The sequence below is a fragment of the Lutra lutra genome, chromosome 10, assembly GCF_902655055.1.
Source record: "Lutra lutra chromosome 10, mLutLut1.2, whole genome shotgun sequence".
NCBI lineage: Eukaryota > Metazoa > Chordata > Mammalia > Carnivora > Mustelidae > Lutra > Lutra lutra.
The window spans coordinates 61,323,476-61,337,266 of NC_062287.1; the positions used below are offsets into that span (position 1 = coordinate 61,323,476).

The window sequence follows — 13,791 nt, forward strand, 5'->3', positions numbered from 1 at the left end:
TACCCAACTTTTGTAGCAACATGGACAGGACTGGAAGAGATTATGCTGAGTGAAATAAGTCAAGCAGAGAGAGTCAATTATCATATGGTTTCACTCATTTGTGAAGCATAACAAATAGCATGGAGGACATGGGGAGTTAGGAGAAGGGAGTTGGGGGAAATTGGAAGGGGAGGTGAACAATGAGAGACTATGGACTCTGAAAAACAATCTAAAGGGTTTGATGAGGTGTGGGGGTGGGAGGTTGGGGGAACCAGGTGGTGGGTATTAGAGAGGGCACGGACTGCATGGAGCACTGGGTGTGGTACAAAAACAATGAATACTGTTATGCTGAAAATAAATTTTAAAAAATACTTCTAAAAATAAAAAGTACAAATAAATAATTGTACAACCAAAAAAATAAATAAATAAAAGAATAGGGGAATAAATACCATAATAAGAAAAGGAAATAAAGCAATCTCTCTCATGAACACAGATAAAAAAAGTTCTTAACAGAGCATGTGGGTGTCTCAGTCCATTAAGTAGTTGACTCTTGATTTCAGCTCATGGCATGCTCTCAGGGTCCTTGGATTGAGCCCTTATTGGGCTCTCACTCAGTGGAGAGTCTGCTTGAGGATTCTCGGTCTCCCTTTCCCTCTCCCTCTGCTCCCCGCCCACACACATACATTCTCTCTCTCTCTCTCTCTCTCTCTCTCTCTCTCTCATATAAATAAATCTTTTTTTAAAAGTTCTTTAAAAATATCAGCAAGTCAAATGCAATGATATATGAAAATAGTAAGCAATCACAAACAAGTATAATATTTGAAAACTAATGTGACTTGATGCACTTACAGAATAACAAATGAAATCTTGTGATCCTCTCAAAATAAGCAGAAAAAGCATTTGACGAAGGTAAATATCCATTTTTAAATCTTAGCAGATTAAAATAGGAGGGAATTTCCTTGATCTGATAAAGTGTATTTCCAAAAGACCTACTCCAGACCTGGTAATCAATGGCTAAATAATAAAGACAAAATACAAGGCAAAAATTTCTATTGCCACTTCTTTTCAACACAGCACTGGCAGCTCAGTCCAATATAGTAAATCTGGAAAAAACAAATAGCAAGCAGAAGGATTCCAAAGAAAGAAATAAAACTGTCATTTTGTAAAGTATAATGAGTATTTAGAAAACCCAAAGGTAAAAAACTAGAATTAATACATGAATTTAGCATTGTCACTCAAAATATAGTCAATACACAAATTAGCTATGTATGACAACAAATAGAAATCAAAAAGAACACATTCATAATAACATCAGAAAAAATAATATCCAGGAATAAGTCTAAAAAAAGATTACATAATCTACACTGAAAGATACAAAATTGGAACATAAATAAAATACAGAAATGTAATTATTGACTGTAAAATTTAACACTGTAAGGAGGTTAACCCTCCCCCAAGAGTTAATCTCCAGATTCAGAGCAATCCCAGCCAAATTCCCAGCAGTTTCTTCTTCTTTTTTTTTAAGAAGTCATTTGTAAAGCTTCATTTGGGGATTGAATAAAGCAGTCTCAGACATTCCACCAAAATTATGTCTAGTCAAATAATGTATCTGGTGGAATAATGTATGTCTGGTGGATAATAAACTCTGTATCTTTGGATCCTCAAACACCAATATCTAAGGGGCGCATTCTCTTTCTCTTATATACAGGGAGGAATGAAAACCCTAACCCAAAGTATTTCTTCCCCTAAGACTTTTTTTAAATTGAATAAATTTGACACATAACATTACATAAATTTAAAGTATACAGAAGGTATTACTTTGCTATATTTGTATATTGCAATGTGATTGCTGTTGGAGCAATATTTATCATGTTAAATAATTATAGTACAGTATTATTATCTATATTCATTATACTGTGCACTAGATCTCTATGGGCTATTACCACTCATTACAAGTTTACAACCTTACACACAATCAGTCATATCCCCCCCACACTCCATCCCCTGGTAACTACCATTCTACTTTTTGTTTTTTACAGGTTTGATTTATTTTAGATTCCACATATAAGTGATACATACAGTGCTTGTCTTTCTCTGATTTACCTTGTGCTAAGCCTTTAAATGGATGTTTTGAAGGTACTGTGTAAAATTAAGTGGTATCTTATTCAGTAGTCTGCTGCCAGTGTATGACACTTCAGCTTCTTGTTGCCTTATGCTCTTGGCTGGGCTCCATAAGATTGCTAAAGTCATAATATTGCCTCTCTTGTAGATCAAAAGATAATAGAGATGCTGAGTTTCCTGTCCTCGTCGTCACCATTCCCTGAAGTATTTCACTCCTACAGAAACATACCTACCTACCTACAGACACACTTACACAGACCTACATACTTCCAAAGGTGAAGGAAAAATGTATGTATTTAAATACAAAAAGAGAAAAGAAAGGTTTATAGCTCTTCACCCAGAGCATCTTAAAAACGCATGCATTGGACTATTGTCTGTAAGAAATACCATACATTTAGGACCGCATTCCTAAATATAAAATTTACCTCTCACATTCTATTTTATTATATGCTTCATTCCACATATCATTTCATTTTCCCATTTTAGTACATTCCACATTCTTTTAATATATCACATATGCATGTGTTAAACATCTTTTATGTGTTTGTTATTCTGCTTGATTCAGTAGGAAGTACAAAAATCAGTGACAAATATTAACCTAATAGAACTTATAAAGGAGAAAGCACATCACAGAGAAATAAGATATTATTTATAAAGGGAGGGGGCAATATACCTCTTTTAGAACCATCAGGCTTACAAGCTATTAAATGGAACATTGTTAAAATAATTGAAGCTAGTACTAGAAATTTAACTCATCATAAAGTTTCCATAGGGGCCAAAGGAAAAAAATACAGACAAGTGAGAGAATTTTTAAAATCCCAAATGGAAACAGAGGTTTTCCATCCCAAATGCTAGAAGATAGTTTCTTATCAATCAAGGAAATTAAGGAAATCTTGAATGCTTATTTATCAAATAATCTTTAGTGGAAATTCCAAGAGGACTCTAGATTTGATGACTTTAAAATCCCTTTAGATATGAAATTCTAGGTATCCAGAAATTTAAAAAAAAAAAAAGATGGCCAATGTGGACAATCTATGAAATACTTTTGTGTGCCTCAAGAGATGAATTATAGAAAATTTCATTTTTCTATAAATTCGTATTTCATTTTTGAATGAAATTTAAAACCTTAAAAATGAAATAGTAACATGAAATTAAATTTTATTTAATTTAATAAATTTTTTTAAAATGAAATAGTGAGGGGCGCCTGGGTGGCTCAGTGGATTAAGCCGCTGCCTTCGGCTCAGGTCATGATCTCAGGGTCCTGGGATCGAGTCCCGCATCGGGCTCTCTGCTCAGCAGGGTGCCTGCTTCCCTCTCTCTCTCTCTCTCTGCCTGCCTCTCCATCTGCTTGTGATCTCTCTCTGTCAAATAAATAAATAAAATCTTTAAAAAAAATGAAATAGTGACATGAAAAATTATAGAAATACAGGTAGTGAATCTGTGAGTACATGTTCTTCACTGGCTCACTTGAGATCCCTCCAGGCTTTCATTGTGAAGAGAGGTGCTTTTAGTCTGGATGCATTCCAGGCAGACTCTTAGGCAACTGCCAACATCTGAAATGAGGCAGCAGGACCAAGATTTTAAAAGATGACTTAGAACAAGGAATGACTCAGTGTGCCATGGCACAACATCATGAGGTTTAAATAAGGAAAGGATTTTACAAGTTAGTAATGCACAATAATCAAGAAATTGCACTGAGGACCAGGAATGACACACAGAGCAGGGCAGAGCACCTCTGAAATGCATCATGGTGTATAAGATAATGAAGAGCATCTTCTTTTGAAGACATGAGAGAAATCAGTGTTTATAAGAAAATAATAAAATGGGTTCCCATTTATAAGTTCTTAGGATGTTTTAGTCTCTGGTTGAAAACTTTTCCTAGAGTGGGTCACCCAATAATCAGATAAATTACATAATAAAAGGCCTATTATCACTATTCTGAAATGAGAAAATGAGAGCTCAGATCAGTGAATCAAAAATTACACATCCAGTCAGTGCCAATTGGTATACCTCAGATTCAAATAAATAAAGATTCAGTCTTATCTCATCCAAGAGAAGCAATCTTAGGTACTATGTTATATAAGATCAACTTGAATGGGAGTTATATAAGGTTTTTTGTAAAGTGCTTTGGAGAATACATTATATTAACAACTTGATCTTTCCCCTAATTTTCAGAGGAAATAAGAAACAAGATGTGCATGTATAAATTCTTCACTTTAGCTCAACAAAAATAACTAAGATATGTAAATAATTGTGCTACTAGCCATAAGTAAATAAAGTTAAGAAGATCAATAAAACTCTCAACAGACTCAGGAATTCATAATCTAGTGTTAGAGGGAGATACACATGTTGGTTAAAATAGATTACTTCTGCTGGGGTGAATAAAGGGAAGGATTGTAAAGAAGGTGGAGTTTAAATTGAGACTTGCAGTTTGTCAAATGAAGACACTGGTACTGGTTTTCTATATGGAAGAAGATTCTTGAGCATAGACTTTAAGAAAAAATATCAATGGGTATAATCTGAAAATAATGAGCTAGGAAAAAATGGAATGATGGGTGACTAGGACAGTGTTTGGTTAGGATCAGTCTTTTGAGCTGTGGAAAAGAGAAGAGAGGGTAGATCAAAGCTATTATTTTGGTTAAAGACAATGCTATAGGAATGATAAATTAGTTTGTAAATTTTCCAAGAATGGCTAGGTACATCATAGATCAGCTATGTTAGAAGACATTCTCAAATGGCTCTTATATGTGAAGCTCTCAGTATCCAAAAGGGGACTCTGTTAAACTTTATTTTATTTTTTCAGTGTTCCAAGATTCATTGTTTATGCATCACACCCAGTGCTCCATGCAATATGTGCCCTCCTTAATACCCACCACCAGGCTCACCCAACCCCTCACCCACCTCCCCTCCAAAACCCTCAGTTTGTTTCTGAGTCCACAGTCTCTCATGGTTTATCTCCTCCTCCAATTTCCCCCATCACCCTTCTCACCTCCTTCTCCTAATGTCCTCTGTGTTATTCCTTATGTTCCACAAGTAAGTGAAACCATATGATAAAATTGACTCTCTCTGCTTGACTTATTTCACTCAGCATAATCTCCTCCAGGCATGTCCATGTTGATACAAAAATTGGGTATTACAAAACAGATAATGGGCAGAAGACATGAACAGACACTTCTCCAAAGACATACAAATGGCTATCAGACACATGAAAAAATGTTCATCATCACTAGCCATCAGGGAGATTCAAATCAAAACCACATTGAGATACCACCTTACACAAGTTAGAATGGCCAAAATTAACACGACAGGAAACAACAAGTGTTGGAGAGGATGTGGAGAAAGGGAACCCTCTTACACTGTTGGTGGGACTACAAGTTGGTACAGCCGCTTTGGAAAACAGTGTGGAGATTCCTAAGAAAGTAAAAATAGAGCTTCCCTATCACCCTGGAATTGCACTACTGAGTATTTACCGCAAAGATACAGATGTAGTGAAAAGAAGGGCCATCTGTACACCAATATTCATAGCAGCAACAGCCATAGTCACCAAACTGTGGAAAGAACAAAGATGCCTTTCAACAGACAAATAGATAAAGAAGATATGGTCCATATATACAATATGGTCCATATATATATATATGCCTATATATATATACATATATACATATATTCTGATGGAGTATTATGCCTCCATCAGAAAGGATGAATACCCAACTTTTGTATCAACATGGACAGGACTGGAGGAGATTATGCTGAATGAAATAAGTCAAGCAGAGTGAGTCAATTATCATATGGTTTCACTTACTTGTGGAACATAAGGAATAACTCAGAGGACATCGGGAGATGGAGAGAAGTGAGTTGGGGGAAACCGGAGGCGGAGACAAACCATGAGACACTATGGACTCTGAGAAACAAACTGAGGGTTTTGGAGGGGAGGTGGGTTGGGGGGTTGAGTGATCCTGGTGGTGGGTATTAAGGAGGGCACATATTGCATGGAGCACTGGGTGTGGTGCATAAATAATGAATTTTGGATCACTGAAAAAAATTAAATTTTTTTAAAAGTTGGGTATTCATCCTTTCTGATGGAGGTGTAATATTCCATTGTAAATATGGACCATACCTTCTTTATCTAATTGCCTGTTAAAAAATTTTTTAAAATAATTTAAAAATAATAGTAAAGAGGGAACTCTGTTGCCAATGCAAATTAATCCCAGGAAATATTATCTAATACATGAATCCCCACCATTTTCAGGACATGATCAGGAAGGGAACTGAAAAGAATTAAACACACCTGTCCTTGTTCAAATAACCCCCTAATATGGTTGTCTGGATCCCATAGGATGTTATATTGGCACCAGCACAGACTATGAGGATTGACACAACAGAGCTGAAAGTAGAATGAATAAGTCGACTTAACTGTATATCTAAGATAAGCAGGAAAAAATGGGGATATAGATTGTTCCTGAAATCTGATGGAAAAGTGAGATAGGAGGGGATGAAGACACAAGTTAGTAAAGCACATCTGAAAACAGGACACACTTCCACTTAAAACAAAATGCACACAGAAAAATGAGTCATCTTAGTATTTTTAATTCATTAAAAATAAGTAAAGAACTCCAGGAAATTCATAATCCAAAGAAGTGGCATTAGATAAATATATTAACAATATCTGTCAGGGCTTACAGGAGGCAGTGGGTGATACATGTCATTCTCTCACTGTAAGAATCAAAGGGTTAGAGTCAACTTCTGTAACTTCACAGGAGATCCATTCATGACACAAAACCAGTTTGAACTGTGTCAGGTAGAACCAAATGGTCTAATACGTATCCAAGTATTAAGCAATTGAGGAAACTGAGAGCCACTGAAAGTGACTAGAATACTATTTTTTCTTTGTTTGAAAAAGAGATTCACTCTAATTAAGTCCCTGTACTTATATATAACTTGACAAGTCTCTCTCACACAGATGAGGTTGAAAGAAACTTCCAGATAACTCCAGAATGCAAAAAAACTAAGGTTCCAGTCAGTGCAGGGAAAGTAGGAGTCAGGATAAGAATATCCCCATAATCAACTGAAAATTTGGAGAATGAAAAATCCAAACTTATTCCTGAAGTAACTAAATTTCCTATGCATCATGAAAACTATTCCCCTTCATCAATTTCAATTCTCCAGGTTAGCTCTCACCCATTTTTACCTCTTACAACCTTCGCAGCAGCTTCTGGATTCCCTGCTTGATCTCCTTGGTTCTCACACCATAAACAATAGGGTTCAGAGCTGGGGGGATGAGGTGGTGCAGGATGTTGAGCAAGATGGGGACATCTGGGGGAATCTTCTTCCTGGCCACGTTAGTGATGACCAGAACCAGCAGGACTGTGCTAAAGAAGAGGATGAGGATGAAGTGGGAACCACAAGTGCCTAGAGCTTTGGCCATAGCACCCTCAGCCTTGATCCTTAGCACAGCTTTCAGGATGAAGGAGTAGGACAGCACTATTAGGATGAGGTCAGAGCCCAGTAGGGTCCAGCCTGCCACAAACTGATAGAGCTGATTGAAGGTGATGTCATCACAGGAGAGTTTGGACACAGACAGGTTAGTGCAGATACAATTCTTGATGATGTTCTCTGCACAGTATCTGAACCGGGAAGAAAGTATGGGGATAGGCATAGTAAGAAGGCCATTCCGGGCCACAACAAAGATCGTAGCTTTAATCACAAATTGGTCAGTGATGATGGTTGGGTATCGTAGTGGGTGGCAGATGGCCACATAGCGGTCATAGGCCATGACCATGAATGTGCAGGACTCCATGGTCAGAAAACTGTTCATGATGAACATCTGGAGGAAGCAGGCTGAAAAGCTGATGGACCTGAGATCAAACCAGAAGATGGCCAGGACCTTGGGGATGACTGTCAGGCAGAGCACGATATCCAGCAGGGAGAGGAGGCTGAGCAGGTAGTACATGGGCTCATGAAGAGAGGCCTCCAGCCAGATGGTGATCAGGAGGGTGACATTGGCCCCCATGGCCAGAAGGAAGAGGAAGCTGAGGGGCAGGGACAGCCAGTGCTGCCAACTCTGGTAGTTAGGGAAGCAGATGAGGAGGAATTCAGAGACTGGAGTAGTGGAGTAGTTGCTGGGTGAAGCCATATAAAGTGTCCTACTCATTACTGACACTTCAGAAAACCTTAAAGGGTAAGACAAGAATAAATCCATCCAAACAATAAGAATACCCATGGGGAAGTAACTTATTTTTCATAGAACCACTTAAAAATAATAATAGTTAAGTGTCTGGCACTATTCTTTTTTTTATTATGTTCAGTTAGCCACCATATAGTACATCATTAGTTTTTGATGTAGTGTTCAACATTTCATTCGTTTCATATAACACCCAGTGCCCCATGCAGTGCATGCCCTCCTTAATACCTAACACCTGGCTACCCCATCCCCGCACCCCTTTGCCTTCTGTAACCTTCAGTTTGTTTCCTAGAGTCCAGAATCTCTCCTGATTTGTCTCCCTCTCAGAGTTCTTCCCATTCAGTTTTCCCTCCCTTCTCTGCTAGTCCCCCACACTATTCCTTATGTTCTATATATAAGTGAAACCATACGATAATTGTCTTTCTCTGCTTGACTTATTTCACTTTGTATAATCCCCTCCTAAGTACCTTATAAATATGAACTCATCCATCCTGTTAAAAATCCTGTAAGTAGGGGCACCTGGGTGGCTCAGTGGGTTAAAGCCTCTGCCTTCGGCTCAGGTCATGATCCCAGGGTCCTGGGATGGAGCCCCGCATCAGGGTCTCTGCTCAGCAGGGAACCTGCTTCCCTTCCTCTCTCTCTGCCTGCCTTTCTGCCTACTTGTGATCTTTGTCTTTCAAATAAATAAATAAAATCTTTTTTAAAAAATCCTGTAAGTAGGATGATAGTAGAATGACCATATTTCTTATTTGCCTGGGATAATTCCCATTTAAGCCCTTACACACTCTTAATAGTTTCCCAACTTGGTTGATAAATTACACGATCATCCTCCTTATAACAAAACACCATTGATAGTCCAATTTTACATAGGAGGAAACAAAGGCAAAAGTAAGTAAAGTCATTTTATTAAAATCACAATGGTGTAGCCATGCTTTGAAATTATGAAGTCTGAATCTACAGCTACCTAGTATACTAGTACTACCTATTATACCAAGACACATATGCAGGCTCTATTGATAGAGCAGATCAACCATAGGCCCTACACAAATGCATACCCCTGTTCCTCTTTCAAGAGATGACATCACAGGGAAAGGAGAAATCAGGACTACATGCATCCACATGAAATACCTAAAGACTTCAATACATCAAAAACTAATGATATATTTTATGGTGACTAACATAACACAATAAAAAAAGACTTCAGTAGAGTCATGGCTATCATTTATATAGGAAATAGCATCTTAGAGAAGTCTAAAAAAGAATATACTTTGAGACAAGAAGGTATGAAAAAGTCTCCTAATATATTGGGCAAGCAGTAGGGATAAGAACAAGAAATTGCAGGAGTCAGCAGTTTTAGTCCAACACTACTACCAAAGAGTAAGGGATAGTAACAACTGCTATTTTCATCTGATTCCATGTGGATTACCCATCAGTCACAAACCCAGTCACAAACATTGAACCCAGGTTCACATGGACTCCTTGCCTGGTACATCCTAACCCGTTATGAGCATTTAAGACATTTCTGAGATAAACTTTATATGGCTGCCATGCTAAGGCTTATCTCAGAACGCTGAGTGACATGTTCAGTGACACTTTGTTTTCCATGCTTTGAGGATACCCAAAATAAGCCAGTTTTTATCAACAATGGCAGTGGTCCTGGGAGATGGAGAGGAGAAGGGAGTTGAGGGAAATTGGAAGGGGAGGTGAACAATGAGAGACTATGGACTCTGAAAAACAATCTGAGGGTTTTGAAGGGGTGGGGGGTGGGAGGTTGGGGGAACCAGGTGGTGGGTATTAAGGAGGGCACATATTGCATGGAGCACTGGGTGTGGTGCAAAAACAATGAATTCTGTTACACTGAAAAGAAAAAAAAACAAAGCAAACAAACAAAAAAAAACAAGGGCAGTGGTCCTAATCAGTGTTCAACCCTCCTAAGCCAACTTCCCTGTCTTTCCTGAGAGGTAAGAAGGTAAAGTAAGTGTAAATATTTGAAGGCAGATTTTGAGATTGGAAAAAATAAATTGTTTCTTTATATTGCCTAATCAATAGTATTGCCTATCAGTTTCCATATTTGCTATATAATCTCTAGCAACAATTCCAATAGAAATACATTGTGAGCCACGTACATAATTTTGCATCTCTAGTAGCTACCTTAAAAAACTCAAAGGAAATACATGAAATTAATTTTAATAATATGTTATTTACCTCAATATAGCCAAAGTGTTATCACTTCAACATGTATCAATCTGAAAAACTGTTAAGGAGCTTTGACATTCTTTTTGATTTTGCATTAAGTCTTCAAAATCAGGCACATTTTATACATGCAGCACATCCTAATTCTGACTAGCCACATTTTAAGCCACACGTAGACTGGATGTATACTGTATTGGACATTGTATCTAGAGTTCTGGGAAACTAAACATTCCTCTTTCTATTTTGCTTAACAGGAATTCACTTTTTGTATTGGCAAATAGTATCTATATCTTGGGTTATTTATGGAAATTCCATTCATTTGACCCTGGGTCAGCTCAAATTTACAGTTTATTTTCTTTTTCAATACTCCCCATCAAATTTCCTTTAGAGATTATTTAGTAAATTGATCTTTCAAACTTCAGGATGGGAATGATTAAGGAAAGAGATAATCAACACATCCAGAGCTCCCAGCTTAGATAACATAGATGCTTCTATCAGAGATTAGGACTTTCCAGCAACCCCTACCTCCCTGACTCAAGTTAGATTGTCACTCTTGCCCTGACCCCTAACTTAAACCAGTGAGGTGATTAAATTTTTTTGGAGTTAGTGTCACTAGTCAGCAAAGAATACCAGAATATCTAGATATCTCCAAATGTGGTCTATAGGAACACCATTCTTCCACATAAGATATATTCGGGGCCTGGAACTAGGTTTTGTTAACAAAGGGTGACAAAGGAGTAGAGTTCAGAGGGTAGACTCAAGGTTACAGCTATAGCTTCAAACATAAATCCAGATAAAACTGTTTGTCCTCTTAGACCATACAAACTTACCTGTGACTAGATTCCAGTTACCCTAAAGAAATAAATCTATTCCTATAAATTCATCTGCTTCATTTCCAGTCAGTCATTATGTTCTTTTTCCTTTACAGTGAACCAAAAATAAGGAATTGACTCACATTCAGTCTTCTGGGGAGCATGGCAACATGAATAATAGAAATCTATTCTGTCCCAGTGAGAGAACCAAGAAGGAGTACTGGGAGACAAGGCAGGATGAGAGTGTATGGCCAAGAGGGAGTAATCAAGGCAATTGGGATTACCGGTCCTATCCAATCTAGTGCTTCTATGGCAATCTTCTGTAGGGAACCAGGATTGCAGTTGAGGAAATCAACTCTGGGTCTCTAGCTACCATAAGCAATAATGAAGATATAGATTTAATTCAAGAGCACTCACCCTGCTCTCAGCTTTTCTAAAGGGGAAGGGTATAGCTTATACTAGAAAAATTTTGCTCCTAAATAAAAGCAGTGATACAGGGGCACATGGGTGGCTCAGTTAAGCTCAGTCAGTTAAGCATCCAACTCTTTATCTCAGTTCAGGTCTTGATCTTAGGTTCATGAGTTCAAACCCCATGGTGCAAAGCAGTGATGCACCAGATTCAGACCACTTGATAGAATCAGAATCTGTAGCACCAGGCCTGCTACAGTTCTACCAGAAGATTCCTTCTCCCTGCTTGTATTGAATACTGAATACCTGGAGGCCAACATGCTGCATCATTCCTATCTTCATGATTTTCCTGCCTCCAAACCAGACCTACCAGCTTGAGGAGGCTGTACTCTACCGCTGCTATTTATGACTATTTACTGCACCACCTAGCCAAGCCCTTCAGAGGCTCCAGAAGCTATTTTTTTTTAATTTTTTTATTTTTTCAGCATAACAGTATTCATTATTTTTGCACCACACCCAGTGCTCCATGCAATCCGTGCCCTCTAAAATACCCACCGCCTGTTGCCCCCAACCTCCCACCCCCCACCCCTTCAAAATTCTCAGATCGTTTTTCAGAGTCCATAGTCTCTCATGGTTCACCTCCCCTTCCAATTTCCCTCAACTCCCTTCCAGAAGCTATTTTTAAGGCCCTATGGCCCATCCTGTCTCTTCCCTCCCCACAGCCCACAGAGGTTAAAACTATTTTAGCCATCTGAACCTAGAGCCTAAGGTACATATTCTCAGGAGAGGAGGCAGAGAAGAAAGCAGAGAAAACAAAGAAGAAAAATCTAATATAGGAGTAGCAGTGAACAAGGAGAGAGTTGAGGAAAACTTTTGGGAGAAGGGTGCTTCTAAATAAAGAGCACATACATTTTTAAAACAAATATTTCTAGACTTAGAACAGAGAGAAATTTATTTCAGGTCTTAAGTGTACTCTTAGAAAAATTATGATTAAATGAGAGTTTAATATTATCCTTAAACTAGGGTCATTTCATTATGACCACTGTACAAAAATGGGCCATGCAGCTAGCATGTTATGGACATATCATTTTCTCTATTACCCACAGTGCAGTGGCTTGATTGGAAATAGGAATGGACACTTCAAAAAATTATTATTAATGAGAGGGCATGATAAGAACATGAAAACCTAACTTATTGGTGAGTATAGGCTTCATCTGAGTATACACAGCAGTAAAGGGGAAATGCTGTGGAAAGCTTCTAGGTACCAGAAATAGGAGTGAGGGACCTGGAGAAGAGGCTGGACACGGTTCTCTCTTTCTCATTTCCACAAGGTCTGAATCCCATGACTGGGTTTGTCATCACATTTCAGATGATGGGCCATAGCTGGATAAGACACTGCCTCTTTTGCTTTGAACTTGTCTCTATGTCTTTCAAAGGGAATCTTGGGTTTGATATCACCCTCACCTCACTAGCTATGCTACCACTGCCCCTGATTATTGCCTAGGACTGAGATAATGCTGCTCTACTTTATTCTTCTAACCCTGCCACCTCTTCCTGCACAGAAGGGAAGATCCCAGATTCCTGCTACCATCTGGTTTATGTAGCATCCATGTGCCAGAACCAGAAACCCTCACTCAGGAAGAGTCTAAATTAGGAAATATAATACACACAGATGAAATCATAACAAAAAAGAGAAAGGCATACAAACAAAGGTGATGACACCAAAGAATGATACCATCACTCTTTTCTACTGAGAACAATTCCAAAGCAGAGAATCATAGCTTTGCAGCTTTTCTCAGATGAAGTGCCAAGTCATAGCTGGTTCTGAGAGAAATTGCAAGAGCCTTATAGCCTAGAAAAGGGGAATTGGACTAAAGTAAGAACTCCACGGGACCTGTAGAAAATAAGTGGTACAGAATTTAGGCTCTGTTTATTTCTTTGGTTATTTTACAGGTAAACTGAGAGTGATATTCCTTTCTACTGTCCTGGGCAGGGTCTGCAAAGCAATCAAGCATCTGCATACCATGTGGGCGCAAGTCAGTAAGATAATGTACTACAACAGCTGTCTGGTTGTGATGAAAGCAGACTGCTGTTTCA

General features: G+C 38.3%; 1 protein-coding gene across 1 annotated transcript; it reads right to left on the reverse strand.

Annotated features, from left to right (window-relative positions):
• Positions 1-7,291: 7,291 nt before the first annotated feature.
• LOC125079245 (olfactory receptor 56A4) lies at positions 7,292-8,251 on the reverse strand. Its single transcript, XM_047692734.1, has one exon. It carries the CDS (start codon positions 8,249-8,251, stop codon positions 7,292-7,294), a length of 960 nt encoding a protein of 319 aa, XP_047548690.1.
• Between the last annotated feature and the right edge of the window lie 5,540 nt (positions 8,252-13,791).